We start from the raw sequence: 24,024 nt of genomic DNA, 5'->3' as shown, positions 1-24,024 counted from the left end.
GAAATTTCGAGCGGAAGTATAAGTGTTCGGATAATATTCTCAAAATACGTAAGTACTGGTCGTTTTTCATAACGTATCCTACTTTGGTTTTTGTTAAAACATGAAACTCTCTTAATATGTTTGTCTTATTTCACCATTTAGCGGTTTTTATATTAAACGATAATATTCAGAACAGAGTTATCGTTCGTGTTCAACCACGTGTTGAGTGGTTGAAAATATAAACATTGCGTGGCTTAATAAAATCATATCCATGTTTGATGCTTGTGGTGTACAATACCATGTTTTAAAAAAAATAATGGATGTTTGTTTTGCATAAAAACTTAGTATATCGAGTCATTTTCAAGGAACATTCTGCAGAAAATAGTATTGTCTGTTTCACTATTGATGCTATTACTAGGTCAGGCGCGGATCGAAAACTAATCCTCAGGGGAATCTCTACTTAGCATGTTAATTGTTGCAACAGCAGACAAAAACTATTTTTTGTATTTTTACATTTATTTCTAGAATACATTTTATCCACCAATTAATGAAGATAAAGTTTCAAATCAATAAACCTCTAGATTTAATAATTGACTACTATAGTACCTAGATTCTATGAACTAGACTATAAACACGAGGCACAATTTTTACTGCGAAACTGAAAGGGTCAAATAAAACCACGTGGTCTAAAATTTAAATGACAATAACATTCGCAGGGGTGAAAAGGGTCTAATTTTGTCATCATTAGAACCGTTTTAAACGGAGCTTGGACTTTGGGCAGTACGTAACAAACTCCGATTTGACGAAGGCGGGGTCTATTCATGATTAACTGTCCAGTCATTGGCTAATAAATATGAATAATGGCACTCGCCCGACTTCACCCAGATATGTATATTTCGCTGAAACAGCGTCCATTTCACACAGCAGAGCAGATCTTGGCAAACAACATTCCGGTTTTGAAAGCAGGTCAATATTAATTTGACAGGTTGTTTTGAGGAGTAAACTAGATAGTAACATCCCACAGAAAGTCCAAGCTCTTGTTAAAACGGTTCTAGTTACATATATAGTTTGCAATTGCCTGTAACTAGTTTTGTGTTTATTCGCAGATATTAGCAGAGTACAAATTGACAATTCAAAAAAAGTTGTTAATTTCAAATTATAACAACGTCATTGGTGTAATAAACTATCTGCTTGTATCACATTACATAGGTAACCAACCTAATCTAACTCTAAGACGTATTAAGTGAGTTTAATGATTACCGGAAGTACGTGTTTGTTTACCTTTTGAATTCGATTATTTACTTCTTCTTGCAGTGGTAAGTCGCCCTGCAAACTATTTGTTCAAACTAAGTAAAGATGTAAAAATTCTGGAGTCGTTATTCATATTTTGATGCTACATAATTATTTTTTCCCTATTAAAACCTTTCGATGTGCCAATATCAATTGTTTTAAAAACGCCTGATGTTACGATCATGAACAGCTGTTCCAAATTCTTCCCTCTTTGAAAAGTGTCTGGGCAAATAAATTGTCAAGGGGCTAAAGGTCGCTCAAATCTTAGATTATATTATCTTTCCCTAGAGTGAGGGTTTTTGCCGAAATGGGAGTTTAAAAGACAACATTGGGTAGGGAATGTGCATAATTAATTTTTGACTGAATTTTGAATATATTTTTTTTAGTTATTAAGCCTAACACATGATTGAAGTATATCACAAAATATGATACGTCGAAAAATATAATAAGTCTATTGAATCTTTAGAGTCTACTTAATTTGTAAACAAAAAATACAATTTTTTCAGAATTTTATACAATAGCTAATTAATTCAAGTGCTTTTTTGAAATTGTTTGATTTTTTTTTTAGATGTCCACTAATATAAAAACGGTGGATTATTTGCATATATTTACATTATCCAGTGTCTTTGTCTGTGATAACACTACGTATCGATTTTGTACTATATAACTCATAATACAAATGACGCCAAATCGAGGCGCCAGCGGGGTTTGTTTATTTATATTTAAATATTTAATCGTACGATGGCCTAAAATTATATAAATATAAGTAATAAGGAATCATTCTTTGAATATTATGAGGTGATAATTTCGGTCGGGGCGTGATCAAATCTATCATAAAGCCCTTCGGTCTTTATTGGATTTGATCACGCCCCGACCAAAATTATCACCTCATAATACTCAAAGAATGATTCCTTATTCCTTATTAAAGTCGACTTTAAACTATCATTCTCAATGAAAAACGTGAACCATACAGTATATCTATTTACACAGTTTTCATTTTACTGCTTCAGCATAAAATATGATAATGATTCCCTGTAACGTATTTCACGAAGTAGATACTGGTAGATATGCCTATTTATACATAATACATTAGTTACAGAAGGAAGCGATTCTAAGGGTAAGAATATAATTTCAGATATCGATGCTGAAAATATCTCCTACATGCTGGACTAAGACGGACACCTGTGCATTGTTATTTTTAGAGAACTATACTGCCGGAAGTAAACGACCTCAAGTATTCGTATGCATAAACACGGAACACGGAAAGAAGTATATGATATACAAAGGAAATATTATGTTTGTTAACTTTAAAGCTAAAGGATTTTCTCTATTTGTAGAGCATTACGCATTATTTTACATCTGGGTACCTTGTGAAATCAATTGTAAAAAAAAATCTGCATTGTTTCCTTTAAACTGTAAAGTTATATAGAAAAATATTGTTTTGAAAACAAAATTCGTCTTTTAAAAAAACCCATTTAATAAGAAAAGACTCCATGTTAGTATGTACAGTAAGAAATTAGAAAAAAATAATATCACAGATTGTAATCACTGGATCAAGAATTTTCATTAGTTTTCAGAAAATCACTTTGCTTCATGAAGTCAAAATAAGCCATGAGACTGGTTACGCAAAATAAATAATCGTAAACAATACTGAAGCACTCGTGCGCACAAATTTACGTAATGGGGCGGACATACCGCATATAGTTCCTCATTGACGCATTACGACAACACGTCCAGTTTGAGCTTTGGCAACCACATACATCTTAACTGATTATTCGGTCAATTAAAAAGCTAATTAGAGTCAATCGGATGCGGGCTATCCGAATCGGAAAGATTGCGAGTTATGACGTCATCGTCATTGCACGACCCATGTGATGAGGAGCGACACACTGATTGGACAGAATTCGTTTGTTCTTTAGATTCTTGGCGTAGTGAACTTAATGCTTTCTTTTTCCTGCGTCTTTTTCTTTTCTTTCCGGTGTCTGGATTCTCCTCATTCAGTAGACTACGATTTGAAGATACTGCGGATTCCCTGTAAAAAAAAAAAATTAAAAAAAATGTAGAAGAATATAAATGAAGTCTAGCATGAAAAAGAGTGTATGCCAAATACCATTACCATGAAGGAATCGTGGTACAAAGTGTTTCACACTCTAACTTAAATATTTTGAAATCATTTTCTAATTGAGGGGATTCCGTTAAATATAAGAGTATATGTGTTTCCATCCGATCAGTCAATAACGTTTTCGTATACATGCACTCGGCATTTATGCTTTTCAAAATACCGCATACGTTTTCTGTGTGTCACCCAACTAATTACTGACTTGAACTAACCAGGATATACAACTGTATTCCCAGCTCTTGTTATGGTTATTTGATGAGTAAAAAATGGAAGTTTCTGGAAATCGAGCCTTATCAAAAAGATTTATTGGGATGCCCATCTTCGAGATAATTCACACCAAATCGATAGTTGATTGATTTTTACCCTCACACATGCATTGTAGTTCGCAGATAATTAGCTCATAGTTATAACTAACTGACAAGTACACATATGTTAGTTTTCATTGCATAACAAAACTTACAAGTACAAGTATAATAGAACTGTTATAAACGGAACATGCATTTCTCAATGCATCAAACAATAATATGGAAAATTATGTCAAATAGTTTTGATTTAAATAACATGCAGAGGATTATTTCAATCATATCTTTTTGAAAACAAAAAATTGAAAACAAATATAAGAGACGATGTGTACCCCCAAAATGTTTATGAAGTAATTAATTAACTGGTACATTACCCTGAGTTGTTTTCATCCAACAGATGTTCTCTGGCTTTCTGTAATTTTGGCAGCTGGAGTTGACTCTGTGCGTGAGAAACATTGTCTTTAACTTCGTCTCCTCTTTGAATAGTCTCATCTTCCTCCTCCTCTCCTTCATCCTCCTCCCCTTTGCTCCTTCCTCCTTCTTCACTTCTGCGATGGCGTTTACGTTTCTTTTTCTTCTTTCTAGACGCCGATTCTGTTTCTCCAGGATCACTGAGTCGAATTCCTCTTGACACATGCACATCCGGGACTTCGCGATCAGAACTAGGAACTCTGTTACGGGGTACGGGTCCCCTGTCTGTGGTCTCTATCGGTGGTAAGCGGCCTCCACGCGGAGACTGGAAGTATAAGTCATTTGGGGGTAATGCTGATAAACCTTTGGGTTGTGCATCGTCTTGCTCTACGCTTCTTCTTCCAGACTGTTTACCTGCCTTCCCTGATTGTGCAACATCGATAGATTTAATTGTGTCTGTACCTTTCTGAGAGTCTAAAACAGTTTCTTCTGTCTTTGTTGAACTATTCTTTCGCTGTCTCTCAGGTGCGGGGTTGGACCTCCTCAAATTTTCACGCTGAATGCGCTCAATTTCTCTCCTGTAGAAAGAATCCCCTCTCTCACTCCTGAAAGACTCTCGAGGGGACAGCTGGCGCTCAATGTCAGGGAGTATGATAGGTTTCCAAATGAATTTCAGGATACACCCCGAAAGGATCAGAAGCACGGATATGATTAAAATGATGAGTCCAGTGATGTGTAATGTTCCGTACACAGGGAATGATTTCTCGTCACTGAACGCTACAAGCGTGATAGTTAGTCCAGGGATCGTCAGGGGTATAGCAAAAGTCACCATACACGGCCCCACCAGGCTCTTTATTTGGTCGTTCCAGTATTTGCTTTGTATTGGATCCATGGTTCATGCCGACTGAGGCAATATCACTACACGCCTGATAAAAAGTTCCTTCACTTTTTTTGTAAACAGTTCAATTATAAAACGAATCGAGGGAGAGAAAAGGGGAAAAATGTAAACAGTTCAAAATTTAGATCAGAGTATTGACATTTTAACGATACCGGATGCCGGCTGACGACGAGATCCTGATGTAACGTGACCGAGCTAGGAGCTCCACGTTATTTGCAACTATACTCCAGAAATCGAATCTTACCGGCGCAGGATCCACGGCTCTGGGTCTGTTTACCTGGACTTCGTTAGAGTACCTTTTAATTATTCATCTCTTGCCCTGTAAATTTGGCCAGGTTATTACTGCACAGGTACATCATCTTCAGATATCACTTTAACTCTAAAAAAAATCATTGGGATGAAAAATCAACACAGTTAATACGTTTCAGTGTGTTGGAAACTGCCTTGTTTGCACTCAGTTAAGTTTCGGAAAAACCGATCAAAACATGTCTTGGTTTAAGGTGGGTGGTCTTTTAATCTAGTTCGCGTCATATAGGAAAATTTACAAAATTTGATATACCGACAGAAACAGAAAAAAGATGTGCTTATTTTGGTTGACATTTGTTTATTGTGAAAGAAAAAATTAAACCTTACCTGAAACTCAATCACTATGAGATATTTTGGTTGACATTTTCCCTCTCTGGAGACAGAGACTCCATTTTTGTTGTTGTTTTGTGTGGAATCCTTGGACCATATCTCCCTATTTTTAGACCTGCACCGGGCCGACGTTTAAAAGAAAAGACGAACTAACTTGTTTGATAAAACATCTCGTCACCATGGGGACTTTTTAAGATTCTACAACAAAACGACACATCTATATCTCTTGGAAATGTCACGAGAGAAATGCTATATATGGAAAAGAGGGAGGGTATGTTTTTTTTTTCTTCTTCCTTTGTAGCTACAAAAATTAAGCAATTAATCGATCGTTTACTATACGTTAACAGGATCGGCGGTTTTCAATGGATGCACTCTAACGGTCTTTACTGCGGGTTCTTCCTTATTTACTCCAGTCGCCGCTATGGAACTAGTAGTATTTTTCTTCCGTTTACATCTCTCCAAGACAAGCGGGAAATAGGGGCTCGTCATGAATCCGCCAAAGACGAAGAACACGGCGGACAGAGACAGAAAGACCGGACCGATGATCCGGAAGGAAGAGATGGAGTCCGTCGGATCTTTTTCCGTGTATATAACAATTGTTAGTATAATTCCTATCACAAAGAGAGGCTTACAGAAGACGAAGATGATGGAGCCTATAGTTTCCAGGGGACGCCGCTCGGTGTAAACTCTCTCAGAATTGTTTTTGTTTCGATTCCAGCGTTCCAAAAATCCCATTTTCGCCAAGTCTGCAGAAATAAAATGCATCAAATACATGTCAATAAATTGACAATATAGGTCGCAAGTCGTGTTATTTGATTTTTTCTTTCTCTGTGACAGAAAGTGCTAATGAATTTTACAAAATATGGCATATGAAACACGGACAATAGGACAGGTCATGTGTTACGAAAAATGTTACATGCTTTGGCGGAATTGCTGCAAAAATCTAAGAAACTTAAAATTCGAAGGATTATTTGTACTAGTAAATCTTTTTAAATCATTTTTATGATACTTTTTTAAACACATTAGCAAAGTCAAAGGAGAAAAATTCTCTTTATTCAATATAACTCAAGTAATACGTGAGAAAACGTACTACACGGCACATCTGTTCCGCTTTTATTTCTTTATAAAAATTGATATCATTAATTGTAAATATATACAATGTACATGTATTTCTCCTATTAAGAGAAAGGAGCGCCCTTTGCATTCAATTTTAAGACTTTTGGAGGTATTTATTAATCTTTAATTTACTAGATGGGTAGTTACATGTACAAATGTAAATATTTAATTTAGAGTCCTTTTGTCTACGTACGGAGGTCATCATAGTATGCAAGTAAAACAGTATAATCAGCAATTTTTGTATACAGTTACATGGCATAATATATGATTTATTCTGACATTTACTCTAAACATTAAAATGACCAACACAGTGTAATTGAAAACTTTAATTATTTACCTGTTTATGTTATTAATTAACCAACAACGATTTTAGCATTGTCTTTTAAGATTTAATCTGCTTTTTACAAAATCACCATGTTTAAAATGAAGTAAATAGTATCAATATACAAGGTATATCTACTATGTCATTTTACATGTACTTTCTCAAAGTCAACAAATATTTTTTTCGTCAGTGCAAAGAGGGCCCTTTCGTGTTATGCGAAATTTATTCACTTCGGTGTATAACATTACAAAGTTATGATGCAGGGCCCTTTTGTGCTACGAGTTATTCATTCACTGGCAGGCGTGTATAATATTTATACATTACAAAGTTATGAAACAATTAACGGAAATTCTTTCAGCTGACGATACATTCATATAAATCACAAGAACATGTGATCAAAACACGTGTACACAACAATACAACCATGAAACAAACAATAATACAATTCAAATTTCAAATCTTCATGAAACAATTCGATTGGATGAGTCGTCCTTGCATGCTTACTAATCATATATAATAAAATTGGTGAATTTTGAAAGCATCATAAAACATTGCGACTTTCAAACAGGGTTTTATGTCTATTGATAATTTACTAGCACATAATGATACGGGTTTGTGAAGTCCTCCTGGCCATAGCTTATAGTTATTTGCTGACTCATGACAAGATTATAAAGGTATTCTACATTAAATATTTATTCCTCATGTTTCGATCGAAATGAAATTATACCATGTAGATCTTAGGTTTCATTTGATAATTTAATGCAAATTCACGTAAATTAAATCATCGCTGTCGGAATCGGGGGGGGGGGCTGGGACTTTGCGCCTTCCCCCACTTTTTTCCAAATTTGAACGTGACCATAACTTCTGACGCCACTGAATGAATCATAAAGCTCCTTTTTTTTAAAAAACACTATGTTTATTTATCACAAAATCATTTCAGTAGCATATAAATTCGTCGCTTCAAATCTTCCTTAATTTTTATTTTCCAGGTCTGGACTGTCTTTTTCAAATTTTGAGTGATCGTGATTTCGCATTTTTTGGGTTAATTTGCAGGTAAAAATATACTGAAATGAAGGTTACATAAATAACTTTACCAACCCTTGGGTAATACACTTGTTGTTTAATCATTACAGAATTGAAATTCATATAGAAATACTTTGTACCTCCAATTTTGCATTTCTTTTTCAAACAAAACTAAATTTTCGTCAATGTAACTCTCCACTTACCGCTTAACCATGCTTATTTTAATCGATTTGAACCTGGTTTTGAATTAGACGGAATAAAATAAATCGATATATACTTTAAGAAGAACAAGCCTTAAACTATAATGATACCCGATAATAATCTTTTTAATGGACAGATGGAAAAAAAATCTTGAGAACAATTATATACAAACAATCTTTTACTTAATAATCTCGAAATATACCCATTTATTGATTTTTGTTCGTTGCGAAACGGGCGTTTTTGCCATTCCAATACCAAATATAAATACTACCATTTAGACAACATTGGATTCAAAACGAATTCCGACAACAATGCAAAAGGCAAGCTTTCTGTACAGTAAAATCACACCTGAAGCAGTTTGACAGTTGTAACTAAGTGATTGTTTGAATGATTTACATACCTGTAGGCTCGTGGTCATAGATTAAACCAGCGATGTGTGCACGAGATATATTCCTGTTTACAATTGTTTTATCGATTCCGGGGTAGAGGAAGCGTCAATTTCGAAGCATCGATGGATGTTGAAATCTGCTCCAACAGACAACGATTTATTCGTCTGCTACATACCGTTTCTCGTTCGTTTTTTATGTTCATATCTCAACTCTTGAAGGGTATTTCATCTAAATTCACGATATTTTAAATTTTGAAATGCATTGAACCTGGAGAGAGAGAGAGAGAGAGAGAGAGAGAGAGAGAGAGAGAGAGAGAGAATGAATTCCTTTAACATACCCCTTATAAAAGATATAAAAACAACCCCAAGGAATAACAATAACAATGACGCTATGCGCGTCAATGCATGTAACATGTGCATTCCTATTACTTTTACTCTTGATGCAAACACGCATGAAATAGTAAGTCAACATGATACCATGATAATATGATGTAGTATGACATACTGGGGGTATGCCCTTAATTTATATGGTTGGAAAAGTAATAATGCTTGCAAGATTACCGACAAATATAACACAATTCACATGTACTACTACAGCACAATGTATAAAATTCATAATAATTTGGTACCTGATTATTTAAAAGAAATTTCCCTTCTATTAGGACTTCAGAATCGAATTACAATACACGCAATCGAGAAAACTATACTATTCCAAAATGCAGACTAGAAATATTCAAGAAATCGTTTGTTCCTGACACGATCAATAAATGGAATAGTTTAAGTTTACTTATCAGAAACAATTCCTCCTTTACAAGTTTCAAAAGCAGTATTCAATTAAACCAAATTAAACCTCCGTCCTATTTTTACTTCGGCAAGAGACGACTTAACATCATACACACAAAACTTAGACATAACTGTATCTTAAACTTCGTCCTTTTCAGAAAAAATATTATTGAAAGTCCTAATTGCCAATGCGGATTACCAGAAGATTCTTATCATTTGTTTTTTGGTTGTAAAAATTATACCAATGCACGAAATGAATTGTTTTCAAACCTTTTGAACTTAAATCAAATTAATATTATTAATTGTCATTTACTTTTGTGGGGAGATGAATCTCTGAGTGTCAATTTAAACCAACATATTTTTTTAGCTGTTCAAAGATTTATAAGAGATTGTGGCAGATTCTTGTAATTTCTAATTTTACTGCCTAAACCAAATTCAACAGAACTGTTACTACATGTATGTTTGTTCAATAACTTAACTATATTAGTAATATCCATTTCTATGTACTTTCCATTCTAAACTACTATACAGTTGTAAATTGTTATACTTGGTAAGAACCTCGTAAGTTGTAAGAACTTGTGTTCGAACCATTTGTATATGTTTATACAATAAAATATGTTCAAACCAAACCACTACTACTGCAGTTTTTACCCAACAGCAGCTTTTCAAATTTTACTTTATTTGATATAAAGCAATAACATGTACAATACACGACGTTTGTCAAAACAAATATGTTTTTAATTAAAATACTTTTCAAAATACAATTTTTCCATGACAAATGTTTCATCTAATATATTAAAATATGCAGTCTACTAAAACATACCACGGGCAAATTCACAACTATAACTGCAACAGGGGTAGATCTTAACAATAAATAGATGCAATAGAAAATTACCAAAAGTTCACAATACATGTAACAAATTCTATTCACTACATTATGCAAGTTCACTTCTTTTGTTCATAAAATTCATTTATTTCCTTAACCACAAGTTTTGTATTGATAAACTTTACTGAACGATAAAAAAAAAAATAAAAGCTCATTCTGTGCTCGTGATAACACCACACAAAAGTAAACAAAAAACATGCGTCGGCCGGGAATTGAACCCGGATCGACTGCTTGGAAGGCAACCATGCTGACCATTACACCACCGACGCTTGAGAACACAAGGAAAAATTTTGCTATGTAATTAAAAGATTTGAGCCATTAAAGACTTGTGTAATTTCTTTTTTTTTTAAATACATTTGAATATTGTAATACTAACAGTCACAGGAGATATATAGTGTAATTATTCAGAGAGAGAGAGAGAGGAGCATTCATACCTATCTATAAGAAACGTTTCATCAGGCTAATCAGTTGTTTATACGTTAAATGATTATACACAAAATGAGGTACAATGATACAAAAAAGAATATGGGGCCTATACACGATTAAAAAGATGCATTAAATTTCACAATGTAACATAAAAGATCCTTTTTTAGTTTTAGGGTTTGTAAACACATTTTTTTCATTGTTCTAAGCAACTAACTATCTATATGACGTGGCATAAACAAGAGTTATCGAACATTATGTCAAACATGCGCCCTTAATCTGTTGAGAAAAAAAAACATACATAAAGTTAATAACCAATTATTTCCCGAGATAATAAATATATCATTAAAACAATAATTTAAATTATAAAGTATTTTATATTTAATAAACTTGCAAACTCATGAATACTTATCAGATAAGTTTAAAAAACAAAAACAAAACCAATACATTAAAATTATTTCCACTCACACTCTATGTTCTAACGTTCATTATAAAAGCTAATGCTGCCATTAACAAATCATACTTACCTGGTGCAGGGGATACCATGATCAGCAAGGTGGTTCCCCCAGATCGAGGCCTTACCATTGCACTCCGGTTTGGCTGAAGTCTGCGATAACCCCAAATGCGGGTTACTCGGGCACGTAATTTTTTAGTGTGGGGGTCTGCGTTCGCGCTAACCCCTGGTCAAAACTAATATAAGACACTTACAACAACTACTCATGGTAGCAAGACCTTTAGGCCCCAAGATGTTTAGTCCCTTCATTGATAAGACGCTTAGGCCCCAACATGTTTAGGCCCCAAGATGTTTAGGCACCAGCCTACATTTTTCTAAGTTATTATAATTTTCATTTTATTTTTTAAATGAATAATGGTTGAGGCACCAGCATACATTTGTATAAGTTAATTATATTTTACATTTTATTATTTAAAACTTCATTTACTTTAAAAATTATAAAGAAGTATAATCTGCATCTTATGCATAATTTATTATTTTTTAAATATCATATTATTTTGTCACATCATATTATTTTCTATAATTAATTTTCTAATTAGAGATCAAAGAAACGGTAAAGACTTTCATTTACTTCAAGTTGTGTATGACATGAATTAAATTGTTAAAACAACACCCCAGCGTATCCTGCTCCCTCTCTAGATAGGTGCTAATTAGGAGAAGATAATGAAGAGATCCTCTAGTAATACAATGAGGGTTTCATACCTCACTTTGGAAGTAAAATGAAGAGACGGGTCTCCAAAAGAAGACAGTCCAAATACAAGTTAAGCTTCATTGGCAGAAAAATTACATAATTTGGGGAGATATCCTTTAATTGTACAAATATGATCACGGAAATAATATTTCACTCATGAATACTTTTAATGTAGAAAAACTTGTCAATATTTATTAAGAAAATTTTCAAAGTCTATTCTTCCAGAAACCAATTTTAACAACCTATTGTACATGTATTGTGAATTTAACCTTTTTTTTCATTATTAATTACTCCTACTGTACATGTGATCCTTGACTGTGTTTGTGTACATTTGTATATACTGATTTTGAACCTCAAATATCAGTGAACTGGTCTTGAGTGAATAAAGAATTGAATTGAACTTGTACTAGTTTGGGTAATAAGTAGGTGAATTCTTTTGGGATATATAAGGTTTCTTAAAAATATTATGTATAAATCGGTTGCCATAAATAAGCTTACTGAACAATTTTATGACATTCAAGTGTTGTATAATTCCAATAATAGAAAAAAAATACAATAATTTGTTTTCTTTTCTTGAAATATCAATAATGAAATACTTCGCCTTATATAACATTTGTTCGTTTCTTTGTGATGAAAGTATGATCTGATCACGGTATTAACTGATTTAAAGCACGGACACATAACCATGCTGGATGATACTATCATTGATAGCGTGTGCATGCAAGTTTATAGCATAATGTTTTTCGAGAATTTGTATATAAAGTAAACAACGCCATGTTTGAGTAACGATTGTTAGTTTACTACAAATCAAAGTAAATTGCATTTATTGGCTCCAAAGTGCTTAAAAGCCATCTTCTTTCACATATCAGTTATTATTATAAGCAACAGGTGCCTAAACATCTTGGGGCCTAAACATCTTGGGGCCTAAACATCTTACCTGGGGCCTAACCGTCTTGGGGCCTAAACATGTTGGGGCCTAAACGTCTGCAATTCCTACTCATTCCCTGCACATAATACTATCGGTATATCTTTCTTGTCTTTCTAGTCATCACGTTTCCCTTCATATAATGTCCGTCGTATTTATTTTATTAAAATTCATCAAGGTTTCTGAAAAATTATCAAAGAACCCATTAAATTTACAAAAACTGGATATAAAATACATATGCAGTATCAAATACTTCATATCATAAATACACAGATGGAAAATTGCGACGATTTAAATGCCAAAAAAAGACATTCACCCATATGAAAATTATGTCTCTGCTTATACATGTATGTATTTGAATTACGCACATCTTTATAATATGAATACTCGGACTTTTCCGAAAAGAATTTCGATAAAACCCATATGAATCATGTATTGTAATATTAATAATACCAAGGTACATGTATGTATCAGTAATCGAAATATTTCTGAAAAATTGTATGGATCCAAGCAATACTGGACTCTAGTTTCGTTCAACCAGACGCTCGGCTTTCTCCGTTAATCTCCGACAAGCAAGAGAGATTCTCTGCTTGTCGAAAATTTACGGAAACCACCGATCGTCTAGTTGAACGAGACTATAGTAATCTCCTCTAGCGTAGGAATACATACCACTAGAAAAAATATCTAAATTGTTCCTATCATTTAAAATCTGACTATTTTCATGGTATTTATAAATAAGTTTCCTTGAAAAGCAGTGCTTCAGAATTCATTACACCGAATTAATCGATTATTTTCGAGATTTAAGTCTTGTCAGCGGTGATGATTTGTTCTTCGGTCCAAACACTGTTTCACTTTCTGTTTGCCAGAGTAACTGCATAGGAGAGTTGATTAAAATCGACTCCCAAAAAATGTAAACCGCATTATTGTTCTGCAATTTATATCTACACTTCATATGCATTAAAATTTGATCCGATTGTGTTTACACATCTACTGACAAATCTAACCAGTTTGATAAGGCCTAAAAAAGTTTTGGGTTTAGGGAAACCCGACCTAACCTACAAAAATGCCCCGATCCTACCATTTTTAGATGTATGTTTTTTATCCGATTGTAAGTTTTATATTATATCTATTAAAACATCCGTTTTTAAATATGACACAGACATTCTTAGGATTCATGCAGAAAAAAATATGATTAAAAAAATCCCTACCTACCTAACCTAATTTTTTCATCAGTGTTACCCTAAACACACAATTTTTTTTAAAGGCCTAAAACAAATCAAAGTAAATCCATGCAAAGCAAATCCCGTTTTCGCTCATAAATTTTTCATCATGTTATACGGTACATTAATTTTAATGATAAATCTATGAGTATAACCAATGAAATAAAAGTGTTTAACTCGTGTAATCAGATGTTGCTATTTATTTATTTGTTCATTTTTTTTAACTTAAAAAAAAATTATTTTCTACATTAACTCAAAGCTTTTTTACGCTTTCTTCTTACGACTAAATCTGTGTTATGAAAATCCACATTCTCCACGGTTTCTCTGATTATGACATAAAGACAACTCTTTTCTTTCATTTTCGAGAATATATTTTCTTTTTGGCAATACCACTGTGCCCCATCAAGTGCATGCTCAGAGTAAAAATGTTGACGCTTTTAATAGCCAACTTAGTATACAAAAATCTCTGTATATTTTCCCCTGCCTATGATGTATTGTGGTAAATACCAAAAATCTATAGAGCGTATAATTTCTTCAGCTTACTTCAGCAAAGTCAGAATGTGAGGAAAAATCCACTAAAAAATGCTATATAACTTTATTTTAGGGATTGTGAAGATGCACTTGCTTCCTATGTGCTAAACGGGAGATAACTCTTGTACACATGTATAGCGAGTTAAAATATAACTTCAAACACAGTATTCTCATTTTCTTGATGTGTTTTGCTTGGCAAATACAAAGGAGGATATGATTTTTTTTTATGTTGAGTCTATCAGCACAAGTGCCTGAATCAATCGGTGATTTCGGACTATACTATAGTGCTTACACAACGTGATCTTACATAATCCAAACATCGCAGTGCAAACATAACGATTACTATATTGAAGAAAATATACCGCAAAACTCTTACCCCAAAGTTCACTCCTTTGGTTTACTTGTAACTGTTAGTGTACTATACTCGAGCAGTCTTTTGACTCTAGGTTAGCAGTCCCCAAAAATCCATGCGGTCTCTCTGTGAATGTTGCGTGTCTGTTGATCAAGATGCTTGCACGCGATCGTGGGACTAGAGAAGTCGGTCAGAGTTTTCCCGCGTTCTGTCGACCCTTCCGCGTGTCTTGACACAGTCCCTATACCCGTGCTCATTCACCCTGTTCGTAGACCTGTCTTTCACAGAATTCAAGCCTCCAATACCTATGTATACTTACTTTTGTATTTGGCATCATCAAATTGTTCATCCTTTAAATAATCCATGCAGCAGTATATAATCTACGAATCGAAAGTGTGCTTGATTTGAATCACCGGCTATACTTTTGTCGTGTGTCTTGAGTTCAGTCAAAACTATCTGCAAATTTAGACAAAAACGCCATTTTAAGCATTTTTAATGCATTAATAATTTAGCGGGCTATGTATTTTTTTCTGCAATGATCGCCACCTTAACCCGCGTGAATCATCAGAGAAAGTATATTAAGTATATTGTTAATATTTACATCTTTTTATATTATTCTAAATTCATAAACTGATTGTAAAAAGTAAGTAAAATTAACTTAATTATTGTGTATCGTCCTCTATCTGACATCATACCATGGTCATCTCGTGCAGTCCGTAAATTTTTCGTACAATATAGGTTGGTGAAGGTTTCGAGAACTAAAAAAATACAGCTTGTTTTTTGTGTGGGTTAAGTTGTAGTTGCATTCTTTTATCATTTCTTAAACAGATAAAGATCACAATGTAGATCATCTTCCAAGACAGCAACATTGCTTGAACACTGTTGTAATGAACTATCATCAGCATAAAGACTGCAAATTGATCTCATATATTTAGAAACATTATTTACATAAAGTAAAAAAATAATAATAGACCAGTAACAGAACCCTGAGGAACACCAGCATTTGTGAATCCAGTTGATAGAATTTTGTTCTTACAATCTTTTGTATCCCGTTGCTTAAATATCTATTAATAATCTTAATTCAAATAAATACGTAACCATACAAATGTCGGTTTCACGATCATTGTGAGATCAGCAACTAAATACGACAATTTGAACGAATACAAACCATCTGGGACACAAAACAGATTTTAAAACAGCTAGTATATATGTATTTGTATGAACTCATGTTAAATAAATATCATTGGGTTGAACATTTTATTCGTTTACAAAATTTACAATTCTCTTCTTCCCTTTTGTTTCGAATTTTGAGGTTGACGTTTAAATTAGAAATCCACCTGAACAGGATTTTGGCCAACAAAGTAAAACAGGTGTATAAAATCATAACCAGACGACATCATGTTTGATCAAAGTCTCTATTCTCCAACATTAACAATATATCGGAATAGTGAGACTGTGATCAAAACGTTTAGTTCCAGGGTCTGATGCATGAAAACATTGGTCTTGTGTAATATAATTACATTCATGTTTTATGAAGTTATTGGGTTTTAGGGTTCAAAATTGGATTATAATGTTATCACAGACAAAGACTAGTTGAAAATGTAAATATATCAGCTTCTAATCGTTTTTTACATGGAACTCTTGTAAAGCAAAAACCTATTAAATGTTTACTGGTTTCTTTCTATATCAGTTTTCTGATCTAAAAAGAATTTAAAATGTTGATATAATTCCCATTTTAGAATTAATCATTTGAACTAAAAAAAAGTATCCTAAATGAAAATTCACATGGCTTGGGATATGGTGACGATGACAGGGGGATTTGAAGTTTTATTGTCATGACACGTGATTGTCTATAACGAGTTATACAAAATTATTATAATGAGGTATAATAAATCAGTTTATAGCATTAAACACAAATAATTTAAACATCTTTCTTAACTTCTTTTATTGAAAATCATAACAACTACATGCATACATATATAAACAAATAACAGTGATATTATTTTGTCTACGTGGACAGCTACATCAGTGCTATATGATAGCACTTAAGCATAAGTTTTATGGCTTTGCTATTTGATAGCATTTAAAATGGCGTCAGCAGCTTTTTCGGCGATCATGATCACAGGTGCGTTTGTGTTAGCAGCGGTTACAAAAGGCATGATAGATGCGTCAACCACACGTAGACCTTTTATGCCTATCACTCTGAAATATTTGGAAGATTTTCAAACATGACAGGAACTAATAAATAATAAATCATTATTTGAATCGAAAACTAAAAATGTTGAATACCTCAAATCAGGGTCAACAACAGCTGTCTTGTCGTCTCTGGCCCCCATCTTACAGGTGCTGGTGGGATGGTAGTTCGTCAGGGCGTAATGGCGGACGAGGCATTCCCAATGCTCATCAGCATCCTGGTCTTTTGATTGGCAATCCTCGTGCTTTATCTGGACAATTCTGGCCTGTACCGACTGGAATGACTTTGTTGCCACAAGATCCTGAAGCTTGCGAATTCCTATATCAACCAAATGACTATTACTCATAATTTTCAACAAGAAAGACTGTTCTTCTTTTGCATAATGCAATAGTTCAAGTTTCAAAAGCGTTATTTATTTTTCTTCGAAACAGTTATGGAAGTGAATATTTTTTCTCCCGAAAATTTCAATGTATGAATACCTCTTATGAAACATCCCATGTCATATGGATCCTCCAGATAATGTGGATCAATTATAGGGTAATCAAATGGGTCTGCGGATCGGAGGCGGATTTCTCCAACGCTTTTTGGGTGTTGCGGGGCCATGATTCCTATCGTGAAAAGTTGCCCATTTCCTTTGATATCTCCTTCTGTCATTGCCTGGTTAAATTCATAAATGCACCTTTTCCGATTAACTTTGTAGCTTCCGAATCTTGTAAATTCTCTATGGTAACGACATAGGAAAAAATCAAAATTTTAAACTTGATTTCAACATAGATTATTTACAACCTTCGGTTTTGAGAAATCCAAAAAGGAGAATCGCTTTTCGTATTTGATGTCTATGCTGTGTAGCTGGTACTGTACATCCGGCGAGATGTCCGAGGCTGATCTTTCCGTCCGGAAGTAAGCAGCAGCTTCGCGCATGCCCGCAAACGACAGAGGTCCTTAAAAAGGAAACAAATAGGACAATATATCAATGGTGGCAAAATGGATTCCACATCTTATGTATTAAGCAAATATTTATTGAAATACTGCTTATAAAAAAGGATTGAATGAAACAATAACCATTATTTATGAGAAAATAGTAGAAAGAAATAAAATTCTGCCCAAGGGCAACATTTTTATAAAACAGTTTAATAAAAAATATTTTGTTGAAAAGCAACACGACAATCATAAGAGCCGAGTGTTTTATAGTGCACCAACCTGATCTAAACAGTGAGTATTTCAGCTGACTCCAAAAGCCGTACACCCAATCAGATCCACTGATAGATTCGTTCACGTGGATCATCGCGGGGAACATCATGTGATCCTGAAGGTTCTTTCCGACTGGTAGATCTGCCACCAACGGTATCTGTAACGAATATATTGATTGGTCAACAATTCACAATCCACATTATTTAACGTCCAATCAAGGAATATTTTCGTTACTATCAAGTAATGATACAGGTCTTCAAAATTTGAATAAACTGTTAATCTTTCTTTATCGTTGCATTGTTTTTCAACTGGCAATGAATAAGCTATGGAGTAATCACTTATTATTATGTAAATGTACTTTGAGTTTATCCATATCCTTTTTAGGTCCCACACCGGAAAGCATTAGAAGTTGGGGCGATCCAACAGCACCACTTGATATTATAACTTCTCTTCGAGCATTCACAGTAAATTTCAGGCCACCTCTAACGAAAGATACCCCTGTAGCAGATTTTCCCTCAAAATGAATCTAAAAAGAATACTTATATAAACACTATACAGAAGGTGAAACTTTCTTGCCGCTATTTTCAAAGCAAAGAGAACAGAGCAACCAAAAAATGGAATTCACTTCACCTAAAGGAAAACAATATAAATGTAGAGATGCACATTAAATTATGTGTTATCAACTCAATCAAAATTTAGTAGATGCATACCAGTAATTTTCCATCAAGTGCAAAAGCTATTTTCGGTCACTTCATGATAATGCTTTTTGGATGTTTTCAAAATACTGTGAACTACATTTGCAATGAACTTGTTTGCTTAAATCGAAGTTTAAATTATTTTTTTCTTATCTTCAAATCTGGTGTAAGTCTTGCGACTTTTGAATAATTCTGATTCATTTTAAATTTTAATGAATTATTCAAAACTTATCGTTAAAAATGCAAAACCGCGTGAAAAAATATCATAATTCTAGAATTTGATAATTTTTATTTTCAACCTCTTCCCTATGAATGCTCTGCTGCAAAAGAGCATAATAATTTTATTTGCTTTACCTTTGTGGCATGAGAATTGATTGAAATATGTAAATATTCTCTCTTAGAGGCAGGAATTAAAAAACTTCGAGCTGTACTTGACCGTAACCCGTCTCCGGTAAACGTCTGAAGCCTGCAAAACCCTTAAAACGGAAGGGAAAGGTAAATATGTCAGGACAGAGTATAGAATTTAGAACATGCATATAATCCAACGTAAATCTATTTACAAATACATCAATCTTAAAGAAATTTTTTTTTAACAAATCACATATACCCTCTTGGTCGCCATCATTTCCATTGCAATCATGAATTTTATAGCCTAATTCTTTTCCACCATTCAAAAAGATGTCGGCTGTCCGTGTGAAAGCTGTTTCGGTGATTTTCAATGGTCCATTCGTATTGTGATATTCTGGAACGAAGAATAAAGGCATACACGTAGATCAAATTTCGATATTATTATGTATCATTTTCATGGTACGAAAACAATAGGCAGATAAACTCACTGCTATCCCTAAACGATGGCGATTGAAAGGACTCGGATTTTAAGAAATACGGCAACACACTATCGTAATCCCACCCTTTTGCTCCAAGTTCCGCCCATTTATCATAATCTCCACGCCCACCTCGATGATAGACAAGGCTATTTATAGTACTTGTTCCGCCTAAAGTCCTGCCTCGTGGCCAAAAACTTATCTATGAAATAAAAATTTGAAGAATATATTCACTGTCATAATTCAGTTTTTGAAAGTGTAAATTAGACATACACATATATTTATAAACGCCACTTTTTACGCCTTTTATACCTTTTACCTCTTTTTTATACGCCTTGTAGGCGTGTTTTTGTGGCTCGGTGTGATAGCCCCAGTCTGCGTGCGTTCGAACGGCTTTGTCGGTGTAACCGGGAATGTCGTAGACGTAGTTCCCCATATCATTCCCTCCAGCCTCCAACAGTAACACGGAAAACTGGCCATTTTCTGTCAGCCGGTTAGCAAGTACGCAACCGGCGGATCCAGCTCCCACTAAATGGGGAAAAATCAGATAGTGCTGTATTGTCACAAATGCAGTAAAAGTTTAGAAATAAACTTGATATAGTTATTCTTATATCGAAGTTACTTATCATTATCTAGTTATGTTTATTATATTTAAATGCATACCTATAACGAAATCATAAGTTGCGTTTAGTTGAGTTGTTATGTGAATGTTGTCTTCTTTCAGAAGATAATAGTGTATAATCACAGACAAAGCGAGTATCAAGATGGGCACGGCCTTCCACGCATTGTTCCAAGGTTGTGACCTTTGTACATAGAAAGATATATACTGTATTATCTGCATTATTAATTTTTTTTCTGTCTCTATCTCAAATCAAAATGGTGTAAAGGAAAAAAAAGAGGTATAAATCATTGAGCAAAGAAATAAAAAGGTACCGAAAACTTTTCAGTGACTTCTTAACATAAAACCTAGTGACCTTAGTGTGTGCTGTATAAAACGCACGTAAACTCTCTCTCTCTCTCTCTCTCTCTCTCTCTCTCTCTCTCTCTCTCTCTCTCTCTCTCTCTCTCTCTCTCTCTCTCTCTCTCTCTCTCTCTCTCTCAATTAATACATAAACTCGTAAATTATGACTACTGATAAGGAAAGTTAAAGTTTTCAGTGGTCATTCAAGGATTACCTATAAATGTATCTATGAAATGTTTAAAGATGGAAGTGGCTGTCTTTCTCCTTTCTTAATGCAAAGGGGGAAGGAACACCTTAGGTGAAAAGTGCCAATTAAACTTCACCCAAAGAAAAGCAACTTAAGAACAATGTTGAATCTTATTGTGTCTTAATTGCTGTTTCTCAGAAACAGGTACTTCGTTTTAAAATGCATAATTTTTTGCCCCATATTATAAAGCATAACGGTATACAGCAATATACAACATGCGAGAAGTATAGACAGTTTAAAAATGAATTACATTTACCTGGGTTTCTCGTTTTTAGGTGGCTTGGAGTTTTTCTTCATATTTTTTCCGTTTGTGTCACCTATTCCTCCACACTGTGTTAAGCCATAATTATTCTGTGTCAGCTCATTTCTTATCGGAGTTTCGGGGACACGCGAATGCTCTTGGATTGGAGGGCAATTTGCTATTCAAGTTAACCTCTGTCTTGATAAACATGCATTTATTTTCAAATCATAAACGTGGAAAAAATGTCATATGGTCAAAGAGAATATCAAACCTATTGATGGTTTTTTTTTTCTCTCTTCTTACCTTATTTTTAGGTCCAAGTAATTTGTGTGCTTAAATATATAAACATGTATATGCATATATTTACATTCTTCAGTGTCTTTGCCTGTGATAACACTACGATTGATTTTGTACTATACAGTCCAATAAATTCAAATGACGTATACTTGGGGCGGTGAATATTGTACATCTCGGGTAGCTTAATCGTCGTATTGACCTAAAAACAGCAGTAATTGTATATTCTATCACTTGTTTATTGTTATACATGTGCATACATGTATAACAATGTGTTATACATGTCTTGATTTTTCGTGGCACCTAAATGTGCCTAGGTGTACCCAACTTCTTCACTTAAATTGTCTACATTTGTAGATACTTAAACAATAAAATACATTCTTTGATGATTAATGCGGGATACGCAAGTGGCGACATTGCAGAAGAAAATACATAACCTGCGTTATGTAATTTTTTCTGCAATGATCACTACCTTCATAACCCGCATGAATCATCAGAAAAAGCATTTTATTGTTTATATTTACATCTTTCTTTCAACGAATTAATAAACTGATTGTATAAATTAAGTAGAATTCACTAAATTTCTGTTCATGTACATCAGTACGTTAGCTAAAAGAAACAGATAAATCGTCTCTTATAGGTATTTGAGTCTGACATCATCATGATTATTTCGTGCAGTCCGTGATTTTTCTAAGGTCGCTGTCGATGCAAGTTTCGACCAATCGATAAACGGGGAGTGTAGATTTCAGTCTGGCTGTTTCTACAGAGTCTTGATTTAACTATAAGTTTCCGCAAGAAATAGAAGGCATCATACTTGGTTGATGTAAATATCACATGTATTTTATTAAAATGTTGTTAAAATACTGCAGTAGACTTTGATTTATTGAAAAGTGTGGGAAAATGGAATCGAATTCAGGATATAGCGATTTTAATATTAGAATAATCTATCATATCATATTCAGTTTAGAGAATCGTAAAAGAATGTATAGGGAATGTATTTAAATAATTCTTCAACGTGTAGAGTTGTGTAGAAGAAAAATTATCCTGCCACCACTGACCACCCCCCCCCCCCCAAAAAAAAAAAAACCCCCTTAATGCTTTCATATTCATGAATGAAAAAAGCCCAACTAAATTTAATTAGACTTTGTCTTTATATGAGGAAAATTTTACAAATAAAAAATTCGAACGGTGCAAACTTATATTTAATTTTTTTTCCAATTTAATCAAACTAACGAGCGACTTATACATTGTTTGACATCGACATATCGCACTGACCGAGAAACATCGTCACAAACTCGAAAAATAATACAAAAGAAACAACTTTTGGCCCATGTGTGGAGGCAATATCGTTCCCAATATGGATTAAAATCAAACATTTTTGAATTTTAAATAAATAATTTATAATTACTAGAGAATATCAATTTCTTTTTATAGTGATTATAGTATTAGTTTTGGTGAATTTGAATTGAATTGAACATATTTATGTGCTGGTCACTTCGCCCCAAAGCCTAAGCGCCCCGTGCACGAGCGCCCCATATTTTTGTTGGTGCGCCTCAAGGGGTGCTGGTCACTTCGCCCCAAAGCCTAAGCGCCCCAAATTTTTCTTGGTGCGCCCCAAATATTGGTTTTTTAATGATTAAATTTTTTTAATATATGAGCGCCCCAAAATCGCTTTCGCTTACAGTATATCAATTTGAATGATATGAACAAAATTTTCCGAAAGCTTCGAATGGTTAATCATGATTATTTTTTTTATGAGCGCCCCAAAATAAGTTTCGTTAAAATTATAACATTATGGATGTAAATTGCAATTTTATTTTTTTAATTGCTACACAAACTGCTATTCATGCTTGATTTTTTCACGAGCGCCCCAAAATTGTTTTCGCTATATTTTATTTTAAAAGTATTTTTTTTTCGAGTTATAAGCTTTTAATGAATAGATTTTTTTTGAGCAAAAAAATAATTTTCGCTATACAATATTTTGAATATCATGGGCGCCACTTATTTAAACAAAAATTACGAACGCTGATATAAAACGCTGACAAATATTTCAGGAAACGCTTATTTTTTATATACAAAGATGAAAGCAGGAGCACCGAAATTGATATTCATCAAACAATATGGCAATTATTTGGGGCGCTAAGGTGTAGGTTTCATGAGATTCCATTGAAGATTAATTAAGACTAATAAGTAAAACCATTTTGGGGCGCTCGTGAAATTAATCCAAACTTGGGGAAAATACACCAACGTTGATTTTAGGTCAAAATCGAACAATCTAGTTTTGGGCGTTCGTGTAAATGAGGCATATTTTACGTAAAAGTGAGATTCTCCAACATACATTTTAAAAGCAAAATCAGGTTTTGAAAT

At 33.8% G+C, this 24,024-nt stretch overlaps 2 protein-coding genes, 1 long non-coding RNA gene and 2 other non-coding genes across 5 annotated transcripts; 2 read left to right on the top strand and 3 right to left on the bottom strand.

Moving 5' to 3' along the window:
• Window positions 1-2,726: 2,726 nt before the first annotated feature.
• LOC105346973 (NKAP family protein CG6066) lies at window positions 2,727-5,766 on the bottom strand. Its single transcript, XM_011455807.4, has 3 exons — window positions 5,633-5,766; window positions 4,065-5,378; window positions 2,727-3,301 (listed from the first exon to the last, which is right to left on the bottom strand). The coding sequence occupies exons 2-3, from the start codon at window positions 4,991-4,993 to the stop codon at window positions 3,061-3,063; spliced, it is 1,170 nt and encodes a 389-aa protein (XP_011454109.3). The 5' UTR covers window positions 4,994-5,378; window positions 5,633-5,766; the 3' UTR covers window positions 2,727-3,060.
• On the top strand, window positions 5,766-6,432 carry LOC109621068 (uncharacterized). Its single transcript, XR_002201653.3, has 2 exons — window positions 5,766-5,906; window positions 5,983-6,432. It is a non-coding gene; the product is annotated as an uncharacterized lncRNA (long non-coding RNA).
• A 4,119-nt stretch (window positions 6,433-10,551) lies between these two features.
• Trnag-ucc (transfer RNA glycine (anticodon UCC)) lies at window positions 10,552-10,623 on the bottom strand. The gene has a single exon. It is a non-coding gene; the product is annotated as a tRNA-Gly (tRNA).
• A 673-nt stretch (window positions 10,624-11,296) lies between these two features.
• LOC117684979 (U1 spliceosomal RNA) lies at window positions 11,297-11,460 on the top strand. The gene has a single exon (XR_004598722.1). It is a non-coding gene; the product is annotated as a U1 spliceosomal RNA (small nuclear RNA).
• Window positions 11,461-16,938: 5,478 nt separating this feature from the next.
• LOC105346974 (L-sorbose 1-dehydrogenase) lies at window positions 16,939-21,536 on the bottom strand. The gene is made up of 12 exons (XM_011455808.4): window positions 21,379-21,536; window positions 20,578-20,717; window positions 20,234-20,442; window positions 19,927-20,116; window positions 19,698-19,832; window positions 19,445-19,566; window positions 18,754-18,921; window positions 18,405-18,552; window positions 17,991-18,145; window positions 17,684-17,861; window positions 17,300-17,522; window positions 16,939-17,212 (listed from the first exon to the last, which is right to left on the bottom strand). Exons 1-12 carry the CDS (start codon window positions 21,417-21,419, stop codon window positions 17,080-17,082), a joined length of 1,842 nt encoding a protein of 613 aa, XP_011454110.3. The 5' UTR covers window positions 21,420-21,536; the 3' UTR covers window positions 16,939-17,079.
• Between the last annotated feature and the right edge of the window lie 2,488 nt (window positions 21,537-24,024).

The sequence above is a fragment of the Magallana gigas genome, chromosome 7 (assembly GCF_963853765.1).
Source record: "Magallana gigas chromosome 7, xbMagGiga1.1, whole genome shotgun sequence".
NCBI classification, from domain to species: domain Eukaryota; kingdom Metazoa; phylum Mollusca; class Bivalvia; order Ostreida; family Ostreidae; genus Magallana; species Magallana gigas.
This window is presented reverse-complemented; position numbering and strand designations above follow the sequence as displayed.

Coding starts and splice junctions, on each gene's coding strand:
- LOC105346973 (XM_011455807.4), bottom strand. CDS start 4,993: ATGGATCCAATACAAAGCAAATACTGGAACGACCAAATAAAGAGCCTG. Junction 3,302..4,064: donor TTGGATGAAAACAACTCAGG/GTAATGTACCAG, acceptor TTTTTTTTACAG/GGAATCCGCAGTATCTTCAA.
- LOC105346974 (XM_011455808.4), bottom strand. CDS start 21,419: ATGAAGAAAAACTCCAAGCCACCTAAAAACGAGAAACCCAG. Junction 18,553..18,753: donor AGGATATGGATAAACTCAAA/GTACATTTACAT, acceptor TATTCGTTACAG/ATACCGTTGGTGGCAGATCT. Junction 17,523..17,683: donor CATGGGATGTTTCATAAGAG/GTATTCATACAT, acceptor TGGTTGATATAG/GAATTCGCAAGCTTCAGGAT.